This window comes from Macrotis lagotis, chromosome 1 (genome assembly GCF_037893015.1).
Source record: "Macrotis lagotis isolate mMagLag1 chromosome 1, bilby.v1.9.chrom.fasta, whole genome shotgun sequence".
Taxonomy (NCBI): Eukaryota; Metazoa; Chordata; class Mammalia; order Peramelemorphia; family Peramelidae; genus Macrotis; species Macrotis lagotis.
The window spans coordinates 883,577,492-883,593,693 of record NC_133658.1 but is presented as its reverse complement, the minus strand read 5'-3'; the positions used below and the strand labels follow the sequence as shown (position 1 = coordinate 883,593,693).

The 16,202-nt window shown below is 41.0% G+C and overlaps 1 protein-coding gene across 3 annotated transcripts in view; it reads left to right on the top strand.

Moving 5' to 3' along the window:
* The window catches only part of UBE4B (ubiquitination factor E4B), a 124,791-nt gene that overhangs the window by 8,428 nt on the left and 100,161 nt on the right, over positions 1–16,202 (top strand). For all 3 annotated transcript variants that reach the window (XM_074218490.1, XM_074218491.1, XM_074218492.1), the window contains exon 2: positions 16,010–16,196. In XM_074218490.1, coding sequence (XP_074074591.1) covers positions 16,010–16,196 — 187 coding nt within the window. The remainder of the gene's footprint in view (positions 1–16,009; positions 16,197–16,202) is intronic.

The window sequence follows — 16,202 nt, the reverse complement described above, 5'->3', positions numbered from 1 at the left end:
TCTGCTGTAGGGTAGCTGAGTGGCGCAGCAGACAGATCCCTGGTCCTGGGGCCAAGAGGCCCTGAGCCCCCATACCACCCCTTAGGCCCAGCATCCACCTGGCCCTGTGGTCCAGGACAGGCCATCCAATCCCAGCCCCTTGCAAGAAGTAAAAAAGAAAATGTGTTATATCTGGCCACTCTCCCCCCATGGTCCATCCTGTCCTCCTTTATTCACATCCCCCCTCTTCCCCCTGCTCCCCCCTCCTTCTTATTCCAGATGCCTATACCCTATTGAGTATAAATGCTGTTTCCTCTCCTAGCCACCTCTGATGAGAGCAAAGGTTCCCTCATTCCCCCTTGTCTTCCCCCCTTCCATATCATTGCAATAGCTCATTGTAATAAAGAAAAATCTTAGTATATGAAATATCTTGGCCTATTGCCCCCCTCCTTTTTTCTTTCTCCCATTACATTTCCCTTTTTTCTGTTGACTCCATTTTTATACCATATTTTTATCGTCGAATTCAGCTTTCTCCTGTGCTTCAACTATAAAAGTTCTTTCTACCTGCTCTATTAACTGAGAAGGTTCACATGAGTATTATCAGTGTCATTTTTCTATGCAGGAATACATGCAGTTCATCATCATTAAGTCCCTCATATTTTCCCCTTCTCCTCCAATCTCTATGCTTCACCTGAGTCCTGTATTTGAAGATCAAACATTCTGTTCAGCTCTGGCCATTCCAACAAGAACATTTGAAATTCTCCTGGTTCATTGAAAGTCCATCTTTTTCCCTGGAAGAGGACATTCAGCCTTGCTGGGTAGTTCATTTTCGGTTGCATTCCAAGCTCTTTTGCCTTCCGGTATATCATATTCCAAGCCCTACGAGCTTTTAATGTAGTTGCTGCTAAGTCCTGCGTGATCCTGACTGCAGCTCCACGGTATTTGAATTGTGTCCTTCTGGCTGCTTGTAATATTTTCTCTTTGACTTGGGAGTTCTAGAACTTGGCTTTAATATTCCTAGGGGTTGGTTTTTTGGGATCTTTTTCTGGGGGGGGTGGAATTGGTGGATTCCCTCCATTTCTATTTTGCCCTCTGCTTCTAGGATATCAGGGCAATTTTCCTGTAATAATTCTTTGAAAATGATGTCAAGGCTCTTTTCCTGATCATGACTTTCAGGTATTCCAATAATTTTTAAATTATCTTTCCTAAATCTGTTTTCCATATTAGTTGTTTTTTCAATGAGATGTTTCACATTTTCTTCTAATTTTTCATTCTTTTGGTTTTGAAGTAATAAGTCCTGATTTCTCGTAAATTCATCGATCTCCCTGAGTTCTATTCTTTGTCTGAAGGATTTGTTTTCCTCAGAGAGTTTTCTTATCTCTTTTTTCCATCTGGCCACTTTTGCTTTTTAAAGCATTCTTCTCCTCCATAACTTTTTGAACTGTTTTATCCATTGGACCTAAGCTGGTTTTTAGCATGCTATTTTCTTCAGCATTTTTTTGGATTTCCTTGACTAGACTGCTGACTTCATTTTCATGTTTTTCCTGCATCTCTCTCCTCTCTTTTCCCAGTTTTTCTTCTAACTCCCTCATTTGATTTTCAAAGTCTTTTTTGAGCTCTGTCATAGCCTGAGCCCAATTTCTGTTTTTCTTGGAGTCTTTAGATGCAGGAGCTTGTGCTTCCTCATCTTCAGACTGAGTATATTGATCCTTCTTGGGCTCATATGCAAAATATTTCTCAATGGTGTTCCTCTTTTTTCTCTGCTTGCTCATTTTCCCTGCCTAAGCCTGTTTTGGGGGTGCTTCCTGAGCTTTTGGGACACTCCCACAAGGGTCTCAGTGTGTGAGGCTCTGTCTTCCCTCCTGGTCTGTGGAAGACCATATGCTCCCCCTCTGCCATGGGGCTGAGGTGGAGGGGGCCCCTGCTGTTCTATGGGGGGGCCTAGACTGGGATCAGGATCTGAATGTGGTCAGAGCCCCAGAGTCCTGTTCCTTGGGCAGAGGACAGAGCTAGGCAGTCTCTCTTCACTCCCTTCCCTCAGCTCAATGCCCTGGGGGTTCCTGCTTATCAGCTCCGCCTGCTTATGTTTGCTGGATCTGGAATGTAGTGGCCAAGCTGCTCCCAGCGCCCTGGGGCTGCCTCCAGGAGGCTGAAATTCTTTAGCTCTGGTGGGCCACCCCTCCAACCCTGGGGAGCAGAGCCTTTCTGCTCTTTTCCAGGTTATCTTGAGTAGGAGAACTGCCTCACTGGGTCCCTCTGTGGGTTCTGTCTCTCGAAAATTTAGTTAAAGTCCTTAGTTTCGAAGATTTTATGAGAGCCTAAGACATGATCGCCTCTTGTCACCATCTTGGCTCCGCCCCCTATTCTTTGTCTTTTGATGGAAGCTTGTTGCATCTCAGCCATAGTAGTGGCATTGTACCACTTTTCAGTGATAGAATTAGTAGTAAACATTTCTCAGATTCTTCTTTCAGGAGGACTGCGCAGTACTGTGATGCATCAGATACAGAAGCTAGATGGCGAAAGTAGAGCTTTTGATAAAGACTCTTGTAGAAAAGATGGTGAGAAAATCTAAGCTGAACAGTTGGATAGATCTAGAAGTGAGTGAATTGCCACTGAAAGTCCTCTGGTTTGATGTGAGCTTATGAGGAAGTCTCTTGGAGTGCCTGGGATCTGGACTGTGGCCCTTTGCTGCCCTTGCTCTTCAGGGGCTTACAGTCTCACATCTGAGGCCTCTTCTTTAATATCATTTCCATTGATTAAATGGTAATAACAATTAACAAGCATTTGATAAATGCCAGTTACTGTTGGAAAGTGGGGTGGAGATACAAAGAAAGGCAAAAGACAATCCCTTTTCTTGGGGACCTTACCATCTAATTAGAGGAGGTAGTGTGCAAACAAATATACAAAGCAAACTGTGACAGCATAAATAAGAATTAAGAGGGGGAAGGTTGGGGAAGACTTCCTAAAGAAGGGAGGATTTGTCAGAACTTAAGAGAAAAAGGAAGAGTTGAAAAGAGATAGTATTCCAGGGATCACCAGAGAAAATATCTGGAGCTGAAAGATGGAGGGTTTTGATGGGACACCAGGAATCCAGGGACCACTGAGTCAAAGAGTTGGGGAATGTATTGGGGAATGAAGTATAAGGAGACTGGAATGGAGGAGGGGCTGGGGGCTTTAGGTATGGATAGAGCATTTTGTTTGTATTTACTCCTGGAGATGTCAGGGACCCAGGAGTTTAATCAATAAGGGTGTTAAATTGTCAGTCCCTTGCTTTTGTAAAATCACTTTAATGACTTAATGAGGATGGAATGGATTGGAGAGAGTACTGAGGAAGGCAGACACACCAGGTGCTGGTGGGGGTTTTTGCCCAGCCTCTTCATGGTACCTTGTTGCTAATGGGGTAAATGTTAAATCTTACACATAGGATTTAAGTAACAGGGAGTTGTGACTAGGTAACAATTCATCCAACAAAGTTCTGGAGCCCACTCCAGGGGCCTAAAATATGGCAGGTCAGAAAGTGAATGCATACTGTGAAATTAGGTGATACTGTGTCATCATAATTCAGTAAGGTATTGAATGTCAAGATAAGCTAGCCAGCACTAGACCATTGAAATTGTAAACATTTTGTGATGGGCTTCTTGTCCCCAATGCTCACTTTGGTCAAGTATTCTTACTTTGTGCTCTGATGTTCTAAGACAGACATTTAATGTCATTCTGTTAGTAGAAATACGTGAATGGATGGGAAAATACTATAAATTATAAACACTTTGCAGATGTAAGGTCTGGTGTAGAGGGATTATGTTTGTCTTTTTTTTTTTGCAAGGGGTTAAGTGACTTGCCCAAGGCCACACAGCTAGGTAATTATCAAGTGTCTGAGGTCCGATTTCAACTCAGGTCAGGGCTGGTGTTCTATCCACTGCGCCACCTAGCTGCCTCTTGTCCTTTGTTCTTAAAGAAGACCATGACATCAGGGTCAAGGACAAGCACATGAATTGGATTTGAGTGAGAGGATGCTGGGCTAAGTCAACCAGTGTAACTTTTCTCCAGAGTTATCTGGGTCCAGTGACTACATATGAATCAGGATGACTGGAGATAGCCATGGACATGAGATAATTAGGGTTAGGTGACTTGTCCAAGGTCTCACACCTAGAAAGTTTAGTGCCTTAGACCACATTTGAACTCATATACTCCTGATTCTGGGGATGGTGCTCTCTCCACCTCACCACCTAGCTGCCTCAATGTTCCATGTTATACCTTATTCCATCATCTGATGGGCTTAAATCTTCCATTCTTGTCTTTGCTGCTTCTTGTATTATAGATAGCTAGTATGTTACAACTTGGTTGTGCCTACCTGGTAGTTTTAAAACCCTTGGCCTTTTGGTCACTTGAGATTGTATGGGTTTGTGGGTTTGTTTGTTTGTTTGTTTGTTTGTTTTTGGTGGTGGTGGTTTAAAATTGTTTTTCATCAATGGGAGAATATTGGTATGAACATGATAAGACTTTTGTTTTACCATGCAATCTGGCATCATTGAAAGCACTGCACAGTCTTTTCCCTTTAAATGTGGTTTTCTTCCAATTACATGTAAAGACAATTTTTAACATTCATTTATAAAAATTTTGAGTTCCATATTCTCTCTCTCTCCAGATGTTCAACAATTTGACATATAGGTTATACTTGCACTACACAATTTTTAAAACAAACTTGTTTTATTGATGAATTTTTTAAAACAAATCTTATAAAATCAACCAAACAAAAAAGTATAATCCTTGAAAATAGTTAAGCAAAAACTCTAGCAGTGATTGCCAATGATTTATACTGCGTAACTATTTGACTTTGTTATTCTTGTTTCTAAAATATAAGGAAGGTTGGGCATCTTTAAGAGTTTTTAAAAATAAGTCTGTTTATGGTATTTATTTTTGCATGATTCATTCCTGAACTTCTCTCCCATCCCACCCAAATTGAGCCTCTTTTATAACAAAGAAAGCCAGTTAAGCAAAGCCACCTGGACACAGTGATTCTGGACAAGGTAGACAACATTCTGTCCTGGACATCTGCTTCCTTGCCAGCAACAGCTGTTCAGCTTTATCATCTTCTCCAGTACCTTCTCTAATTTTTTTAATAGCTTAAAATTCTGCTTTCTCTTAGAGATGTTCTTTTGCTTCTGTTTCATTTTGCATTGATTCATATAAATCTTACTATATTTCCTTGAATAAAAAATGACAAAGATGACAAGAATATATTAGGTGCCTGCTATGTGGTAGACTCTGCCTGGGGCTAAGGGCACCAAAACAAAAGTGGCAGCCCCTGTTCTCAAAGAAGGGGAAGGAACAAAATACCCAATTTACAAAACACAGATAAAAATATTAATTTCTTAAGAATAATCCTTTATATTATTTTACCAGAATTTTTTTTGCTGTCCTCCAGAATATTTTTCTATTGTGCATGTCCAGAAAAATTGTTGCTATAATTAGGTTGTTTTTCATAGAACCCTTGTGTCTAACTTCCATCTGTACCTTTTGCGGCAACGTATTTTCTCAGGAATGGCTTAACTGGGTCTTGATATCCAGAATAGTCTGAACAATTCCCACTGTACCTACTGTAATCCAGTCCTCTAACACTTACTTTGTAATCTTTGCCAAATTACAGTGAGGTAAACTTTGAGAGGACCCTAACTTTGGTTCTTGTACTTAAAGAGCCACCAACATTGTCCATTGTCTTTAACCTAAATTTTGTGGTTCATTTGGTTTCCTCCTTTCCATGTGTTTTTCTTTTAGACCCATTTTCTTCCCTTTGCAAAACTTTGTATAATTCTTAACACATTTCTTTGAATTCTTCTTAGTCATTGTTTCTCATGATAGTATAATATACCTTTGTGTTCATCTAATGTAATTTAATTCTTACCCAATCTGTGGTCATGTTGAGTCCTAGTTCATATGTCGTATATTGAGTCCCTTTCTGGACTCCCTCAATCTTCCCCAGGCCAGTGTTGAAGGGGCAGGAGATAAGGATGACAAGTACTCCATTTATTGAACTAAATACCAGTGCTTAAATATCCCTCCCAGTCTCTAATCCACTTCCACTCCCTTGGCACTTAGTAAAATAAGGCTCTGATGCTCAAGGACACCAGGTGATGATAGTTTACAGTGCTCCTACACACAACAGTCCCTAACATGGTCACATAGTTTTTTCCATTTTTAAACTTATTTGCAATTAAATATTATAGCAAATAAAATTAGCTGTAAACAAATAGGTTCATAGACTATAAGTTCAGTAGTGGAATTGTTGGATCAAAGGATATGGAAGTTTTATAACTGTTATTGAACAGTTTTGAGTTGCTTTCTTATTTTGTCCTTTAATGAATATTTTCAAATTTTATTTTTAATGAGTATTTTTTAAATTAACAAGCATTTATATCCTCTTCCCTCCCATCTCCTCCTAAGTAAGAAAAAAAGAGAAACAAAACATATTCATAGTGAAGCAAAATAAATTTTTACCTTGGCCATATTAGTCATTAAGCGCTCACCATGCACCAGACAACAGTAGGGACAGAAAGAAAGACAGAACTAGTCTCTGCTCCCAAAGGCTCCCAGTCTGAGGGGAAGACACCAGACAGGTTTACAGGGAAGATCTAGACAGATTCAGTTGACTTGAATCCCCAAGAAACACCACTGGCATTGTCATGAGCATTGACAAAGGCTTCCTATGGATGATGGAGTTGAAGTTGAGGTTGAAGGATGCTGGGGGAGCTGGCAAGAGAGGAGGGACAAGTAGAGGTCAAGGGCTCCAGGAATTCTGGGGAGCTGGAATTGGTTTTTCTTTTGCCAGCCACCTTTTTCACAAATCAAATTTCAAATCTTGGATTCATCCATGTCTGTGTCTGTATCTGTCTGTGTGCACACACACACACCACAAAAACATCTATTAACTGCTTCTTGGATTTTTTTTTAAACTTAAAATAATGTCTTTTTTTCTGGATTAGAGTTGAAATGATATAGGGAAGTGGGTCAGCACATGATAGGGGAAAAGCTATTGATCTTGGGGAAGACTGAAGTTCAGGTCCTGCCTTGAATGTTTATGTAGCTGTGTGACCCAGGGAGGGAGTTACTTCATTTCTCTGCAAGTACAATGATTTACCTGCTTCAGAATTTTTGTGAGGACACTGTTTTGTAAACCTTTCAGAGCTGTATGTTATTATTCATTCTGCTTGATATAAGAAGGTCAACTTACATATTTCTTATTCATAGGTTTTCTAGAATCAGAGGAGGGAGATCTTAAAGGTCTTTGTTAAAATAAAAGTTATGAACTTGAAAGAAATTAAAAACATGACAATCTTCCCATACAAAGAACAGAAAAAGACTACTGTGTACAAAACTGAAATCCCTGAATTGGGCTGCCCTTTGCTAATGCAGCTTCACATCACATTGGCTCTTTGGCTGCTTCATCTCATTGCTGACTCAGACTGAATCATAGCATCTCAGTATTTGAAAGGACATGCCAAGGTCATCCAGTCCAAAACTTAACCTGAATAATGAATCTCACCTACATGTAACGTTCCCAAAAAGTGATCATGCTGCCTCTCCTTGAAGACCTCCAGTGATGTGGAGTTTACAGCTTCCTAAAGCAGCCCATTGGGTTTTGGACAGCTTTAATTATTAACAAGTTTTTACTTATAAGGAGCTAAAATCTGCTTCAATTTGTTCTTTTGAGCCAAGCAAAAGAACCCTTAATTCTTTTTCATTTGAATTTTGAAGATAGCAGTCATATTCCCCTTAAGGCTTGCCAGTTAAATATCCAACCAAGATAGACAAGAACTGTACTTCAAGCCTGTAAATTCCCTTGTCTGTCACTTGGTGAGCATTGCTTGCTCTCAGTTGCCCAGGCTCACAACCTCTTCCTTGATTTTTCCTCCTACTTGACCTATATAACCAGTTTGTTGCCAGGTTTTGTTGTTTTTTCCTTTGCAGTCTCTCTCATACACCCTCTTCTCCCCACTCACACAGCAGAAACCCTGATGCCAATGGTCAGCCTACCCACCTTGTGTCTCTCCAAAGTGTGCAAGTCTGGCCGTGTCACCTCTGCCCCCCCCCCCCCCATTTAATAGACTTCAGACCCTCTCTTGGAGATTAAATAGAAAATCCTGTTTGGTTCTTAAAACCCTTCATAGCCCCCTTTCCTTCTACTCTTTTTATCCTTGGAAGCCTTAGGGCTTCCACCCTCACCTTTTGCACTTTACTATCAAATCTACATCTCTGGACCTGACCTCCCTTCTGACTTCTTTATTGGAGGGATGCTGCCCTCAGATCATCCCCACCTGCATATCTCCTAGCTTCTTAGGTTGTTTTCTTCCCTCCTCAGCCCAGTCCTCCTTCCTGCTTATTTATCTCTCTAGAGGCTGCTAGGAGGTACAGTAGGTAGAGCATTGACTTGCCTTGGATTCAGGAGAACACATGACTTACTGTGTGACCTTGAGCAAGTCACTTCACCCTGATTGCCTTCATCCAGAGCCATCTCCAGTCATCCAGATTCATATTTTACCACTGGACCCAGATGACTCCAAAGGAGAAAGTGAGACTGGTGACTTAACACAGCCCATCCCCCCCAACTCAATCCAATTCATGTGTTTTTCATGACATCACCCCCATGATATGGTCTTCTTCAAGGACAAAGATTTCTCACTCTCCTTTTCTCATTCTTCAGGCAACTCTCCCATTTATAATCTTGGATCTGTCCAGGATTCTCCTTTCTTCCTTCACTCTTGTTTAGTCAGTTCCTGATGCCCACAGTTCTGAATTATCTTGAATCCCCTTCCTTCTCCTTATTCTTCCTGTTACTGTCTCCCCCACTCCTTCAACCTTTTACACTACTATCAGAATTCTCTTTTTCACTTCAATCTTCAGTGATGAATCTTCATTTCAGTCTTGACTTTTAACAAATGCTTGTTGTCTACTTGCCATACATATATATTTTATTCTTTTGTTTTTAATACCGTGGTTTTTAAGAGTGACTAGTACTCTCAAGGAAATGTCAAAAGATGAAAGCTCTTAAAAAGAAGGGCTTAAAGAGATAATGGAAGCACTGTTGGTGTGAGGAAGGATCAGTCTTATCACAGTTCAAAGGAAAGAAAAAAAAAAGAGAATGTCAAGAATTAAGGACTCATTTCTTCAAACCATCAGAAGACCTGACATCTGGAATTAACTGACTGATTCCTCTGATATGTGGTATGGACTTCTTGATATTGGAAGAACAAGTAATTGGATCAGTTAAAAAAAAATCCAGCTGCTGACCAATGATATGAAAAGGGGAAAAACTACTGGTCATGGGCAAAACAACTAGTTTGAGAGGACTAAAGACTGGAAGAGGGATCCGTTCAGAATACTGGTAAGACTCACTTGCTGAATGGTATTTCAATAAACTATTCCACCTGAAGGAGGAATATTTGAACAGGAGGAGAACCAGGAGAGTAGTGTCACTCTCCAAGTTGGGAGAGAATTCTTCAGGTCTGTTCTCAAAGACCCCTAACAGGGCTATGGCAGATGCATCTGTAAGTTCTCAAAGTTCTCTGGATTTAGTTCTACTAGAACTAGTGGATAATTGACTACTGTCTGGGAATCTCCCTTATTTGCATTTCCTTGTTGACTATTTTTGTTTTATCCTTCTTACCCAACTTGAAAGAGAGGGGCCTTGTAGAATATGGGAAAGGACACTTAGATAGGAGGTAGTAGATCTGTTTGCTTCCTTGTTCTACTAATTATTTGTGTGACCACACCCTTTTAATCTTTCAGGGCTTTAGTTGTCAAAGCCATAAAATGAGGGGGTTGTTAAGGCCCTCTAAGGTGGTAGTACAGTGGATAGAGTGCCTAGTCTGGAGGCAGGAAGACTCATCTTCCTGAGTCCATATCTGGCCTCAGACACTAGCTGTGTGACCCTGGGCAATTCACTTTATTCTGTTTGCCTCAATTTCCTTATCTGTAAAATAAGCTGGAGAAAGATGGCAGGCCACTCCAATATCTTTGCCTAGAAAATCCCAAATGGGGTCATGACCATGTCTGAAAAAGCAATGAAACAATAACAGTGGTGTCTTGAAATTCTAAATCTATGATTCTAGTAGTAGTGAGGACTCAGTTGAAGTTGTATAATATAGATTTGTAGTAGATCCATTCAGAACACATATGATTGTCTCCTCCTTTGTTCAACAGCGTGAGGTAGCAGAGGGTAGCAGTGATCCGAAGCTGAGGGTTAGGGTCAGGCTTAATTGGTGAAATAATAAGGAAACTAGGAACTCCAGAAGAGGATAGTGTAGAGCTGAATTGGTTCATCAAGGGGACAAGATAGGGAAAAGAGGAGGAGAGGTGATTAGTACAGGGAAGATGGCTTGGGAGAGAATTGATAGGATAAAGGATTGAAGGTTGTGTACAGATGAAGATTAGGGTTTGGAAAGGGAAGGTAGAAGTGAAAGCCAATAGATGATAGGTAAGGATTTAGGAATTCTTGAACATGGTGGTGACACATTTGTAGGTGATGGCAACATCAAGACTTTGACCCTCTTTGTGGGTGGTTTGAAGTTGGTGGTTTAATGAGTAGGCTGAAGATCTGCAGAGTTAGAGGGTTTTTGAAGGAGAGTCAGTATATAGGTTGGAATTTCCTAGTAAGAAGGTGAGAATTGGGGAATTTAAGTTTAATTTAGGAGTCATTTGTAAAGTACTTTAGTATTTGCCAAATATTGCAAAGCACTGGCAACACAAATAAAAAAGAAAGACAAGGATTTACAATCCAGTGGGGAAGAGAATACACAATGGGAAGCTGGAAACGTTGTATATATAGGTGTGTGGTGTGGGGGGGAGGGGTTTAATGGGGGACATGGGAGTGGAAAGGTCAGAGGGAAAATCTGTGAGTGGTTGTGCACTGGAAGTCTGGAGAACAGTTCAAGACACTGTTTGAGGGGGTAGAGATGAAGATTGTGAACCTAAGTGGAAGAAAAATAGGTTTCCAATGATGGTAGAATGAGGAGAACCTGGAATTGACCATGGTGGGGGGAACAACAGGGTATTCCAGCTCTCCTGCCTCCCCCAGCGTGCCAAAAGGAAGGGGGGGGAAGGCACAGCCAGGGATGCTGGGTCAAAGGGGAGCCAAGTTTCGGTAATGGCCAGAAGATGGGATTTCTAGAATAGACATTCTGGATGACGCAGTGGAAGGGACTGGTAGTGTTTGGAACTTTGGGAGGGGGAAGCTTGAGAGGGATGGCACTAAGGAGTTAGGTGGTGAGGGATGGGAATGGTGTTTTAGAAGATGACCTCTGAGGTTCAGAATCACCGGGATGAGAGTATAATCAGATACAAGAATCTGTTCTTGAATGGAAGGCATCGCTTCTTCCCAAAATGTCTAGAGATCAGACAAGAGACAAAGGCAGCTCCAGATGGAAGGCCTATAGTCAGGGTCCCATGCACATCCCTTTTCATTGCTCCAGAGGTTAGACAGGAAAAGTGCAAAAGGAGGAGGAAGCCCCCCTTCCCACTGCTCTTCCTCTTCCCTCATGAGAAGGAAAGCCTGAAGAGGGAAGAAATCTCCCCCTCAGTGTGAGATGAGACTGGCAAGGGGTTTGACCAAGTCTGATATGACCTGGCCCCTGCTGCCTCTCCGCATGAGGTCGGATCTTGGAGACGAAGCCCTGCATCAGGAAATGTTGACTCTAGGAAGTGGTGAATTCCTGTTGCAGGCCAGGATTGTTGGGGGGGGGGGGGTGTGCTATGGAAGTCTCCCCACCCAGCTTCTGCACTCCTCACCAGACTGAAGCAGATAGAGGTAGCCAGGTGGGACAGTACATAGAGCTGACCTTAGAGCCAGGGAGACCTGGATTCAGACATTGCCTCAGACCCTGGGCAGGTCATTGTACTTGTTTGCCTATTTTCTCAGCAGAGAAGAACATCTGGTGCACAGGGGCTGTCTCAATGCCGAGGTCCTTCCTAATAATTGCAACTAGCTTAGTACTAGCATAGTACTTTAAGGTACCATGTCAGGATCTGGTGACTCAAGGTTAGGGATTTGCATCCTGAGCTTCAGACATGCCCCTTGCCTCCTTGGCTAGATTTTAGGTGATCTATGAATTTAAAAGAGAAAAAGAATTACATATTTTCAGCAGCCCCTAATTGAAATATATTGTTTCCTTCTACTAGAATTTTATAAAGCTGGAGATACTGAGGCTTCCTCACACTGCCCTAGGGGTCCAGATCACACACAAGGTGAAGCCCCTTTGTCTAGTGTGAAGAGGATATCTTGATCTGAAAGAGGTGTGGACAAGGTCCGACCACCTCTACTGAAGCAACCATAGGTTTTACAAATAAGTGAAAAAATGCCTTGATTAATTTTAATGCTTTTGAAATCTGTTTGGTGAACTGACTGGGTTGGTTGGTTGTGAGGGACTTGATCATTTCCTGTATAGGGGTCTTGTGTAAGACTAGGAAGCTAGCTGGAAATTTGTGTCAGGAGCAGCTTGGTGAGAAAAGCCTGCAGCCAGACTGAGAAGGATTCCCTGGAGAGTATGAGTAGTGAGCCCCAGGCTCGACCCTCATCTCTGATCCAGAGGACACAGGGAGGATTTGAGCAGGGTCTCTGGGGTGGCCCCAGCTGATTAGTGTCTCCATCTGGAGCCCAGGATGACACACAGGCCCCCTAGAGGAAAAACTCCACCATGCCTAATGAGAACATGGAAGAAGTAGGAATGACTAGGATTTATACTGTGCTTTAAGGTTTGAGTCTCACAACAACCCTGTGAGGTGAATGCTATGATTATGCCCATTTTACAGACTGATTGTGGACATGCCCAGAATCACCAGCTAGTAAGTTTCTAAGGTCAGATTTGAAACCAGGTCTTTCCTCTGACTGGCATACATGTGGTGTGGTAATGTTTGCAGAGTGCTTTACCAACAAGATCTCTTTGGGCCTCACAATCTCCTAGTATGACTGTGGGCAGCTAGGTGGCACAGTGGATAGAGCACCGGCCCTGGAGTCAGGAGTACCTGGGTTCAAATCCGGTCTCAGACATTTAATAATTGCCTAGCTGTGTGGCCTTGGGCAAGCCACTTAACCCCCTTTGCCTTGCTAAAACCTAAAAACAAACAAACAAACAAAAGACCATACTGCATCACTTGGAAGTTATTTAAATTAGAAATTTTGTGGCATACTTGTAATTATTGACTGAACTGCTGTTTTCCAAATGTGATCTAGCCCAACCTCTTCATTATCTTTTTTTACTCCAGCTCATTCTTTTCCTGTAGTACCTGTACAAAATTTACATGTACTGATGATGCCATACTGCTGAGCTGTCCACATTGTCTTCATCTGGATCCAAGTGCATTCTTCTTCCACTTTGTTTTTTTCTCTGTAGATTCCTAGGCCAGTCTCTTTGAATTGTCTATATAAAATCACTGGCTCAGTAAAAGGTTCTGTGGATCTAGTGTGATCCCATCTACAAACAGACATTTGGAGAACCTTGTTTATTCAGAGTTAATCTTCTGTTTGGACTTTGGGACACATGACAAATTATGGTAAACAAAATGTAATATTTGATTCAGTAAGTTCTTTGAGATATTACTGTACCTTCAGGAACATCATATTATACTTTTTGCTATGTGGAAGGAGCAGAGACTCTAAGTTAAAAATAACAATTCTGTAAGAGGTCAACAATTATGCTTTTGTTTCTGACAGACTGAATTAAATTAACTAAAAATCACATACCCCTCTATTGATATCTTCTCCACTTTTCCCATTTATAACAGTGTGTTTTTCTTCATTTATAAGAGGAGGCAAGTATAACAAGAGGTTTTGTGGAGCTTCTGATCTTCTTCCAGTATTCTGAAAAAGTAATGTATCTTTAAAGAAATATAATTAAAGCAGTTTTTAGCTAAAGAAAATATTAATGAAAAGACTGCTTTAATAAAAGAATAGAAAAATACTTGTATAAGGGAAATGTTTTTTAGTGGTACTTTGCATATTATACCTATTTTAATATATATATAACTAAATCATTTTTATCAATTAAATGTATTTTAGATAGTGCATGTGAATTGGCTTTTGTCTTTGGGATAAAATTTTCTAGTAGAGTTAACCAAGAAAATTTGACCATCGTTTCTTGTCTGGGCTTATAGGAGTGGAAAGCAGAATTTGGTGGCCCACATTGTGATTTCATTGGTATGAAAGGCATAACACTTCACATTGATCATTATTTTCTTCTTCAGATCTCACCTCCAGTAACAATTTAGTGGTTAGTCTTCCCTGGGGATACTGGCTTTATAAGTACTGCATTTGAAGTTAAATGGTGGGGATTTTCCTGTTTTATGTATTTCAAAACAATACTGATAGTGCTTCTTGTGCTCATTGTTTAATTCAGTAATCACTTCTTCAGTACCTTCTTTGTGTCAGCTATTGTACTTGGGGTTCTGTTCTCAGAAAGCTTTTATTCTACTGAGAAGATACAATAAAATTTTGTATAATCACTGTTTATGAGAATTAGGAAGAGCCTCATGTTAGAGATGGTGGGATTTTATGGGATGAAAGGGAAGAGAGTGTGTCAGACAGGGAAATGTGAGGAAGTAGGAGATGGAAGGGTCCTGTTAGACAGCTGCTTTCAAGGCACTGTGACTAGAACAGACTGCAGAAAATGCAACCATATAAAACTGTACTAGGAAGGTTTCTGGGCACCAGATGGTTGAGAGTTTTAAATACCAGGCTGAGGATTTTCCATCTTATCTTTCAGGCAAGAGGTAGTTATTGAAGATTTTTTTTTACCAGGGAATGTAACATGGTTACAATATGTTTTAGGAATAGAAATAGAAATACACATTTATTTGGCAGCTGTGAGAGGGGTAAGTTGTAAAAGGGAAGATGAGTTAGGAGGCTATTGAAATTAGACCTAAGGTAAGATGCTGAAAGAGGTGCTGCTTATGTAGAGCAGAAGCCTTCAAATGAAGAACTGGGGAGTGGATGTAAGAATGGTGTAGATAGGAAGTTAACAAGATTGCCCCTCTCCAGACATACCTATTGGTTAATGGTGTCTCATGTACTCTATCCAGGCAGTTTCCAAATCCCATTGATTACATTCCCACTGCCTCATTTGTGTCCATCTCCATTTCGGTCTCCCTGCTACCATTGTATCATACTCTTATTGCCCTTCCTCCAGTTTCCTTTCAAGATTCTCCTAACCCTTCTTTTTCTCTTATCTTCTACCTAACTGTCCCAGTCTTCATAAGGCCCATAGATCTGAACATGTCATCCCCCTGGTCAAAGCATTTCAGTGGCTCTCAGTGTCTTACATCTGGCATTTGCCTTCCTTGTGCTGCTAGCCTCATTGCCCTCTTATGGACTCTAGCTTCTGGCCAGAGGGCATAGCTTTCTATTCCTCATTCATTAGTCTGTCTGAATCTGAAGATAGAAAGAGAAGAATTGGAATGAACTATTTGTAGCTAATTTTCCTAATCCCTGCAATGAGGTATTTGGATTCCATGGTTTCTGGGGTTTCATTTATCATATAATATATATCTAAAGCCATGGTCCTGAAACTTGGTGCCAGAATGAATTCACACATGATTTCAAAATCTTTCCTCTATCCACTAGACCAACTGCTTCTTTTAAGTAATTTTAATTAGGCAAATATTAATTCCCCCCCCCCCCCCCCCGCCATTGGGTTCATTCTATATCAACAGACTGGGCTAGATTTTTAAATCAAATAGTAAAGAGTTTAACTGACAAAATTGTATATGCAAGGTTATCAGAGGGTGGTTTTTCTAGTGTTCTATACCAGTGAAATTATTGTTATTATCAGATGAGCCTGTGTTCTGCTCCTTGGAAAGTCTAGACCAAGTGATACTTGTCAAGTCAACTTCTGAGCTGTTCAATTCTTCATATATAAAATAAGGAATGTGATGCTTGTTGTGAGAACCAATTGGGATACTTTTATGCCTCAATTTGTAAAATTTCAAATACTGCATAAAGGTAAATTTTTTTTAATACCTTTAAAATTATATCTTTGTTTTTTAGATCCGACGGAGGCGCCTTGCTCGACTTGCTGGTGGACAGACTTCACAGCCCTCTACCCCACTTACCTCTCCACAGAGAGAAAACCCTCCAGGTCCTCCTGTAGCAGCACCAGCCCCAGGCCCTTCCCATAATCTTGGTCTAAATGTCCACAACATGACCCCAGCTACCTCCCCAATAGGTGCATCAGGTGAGC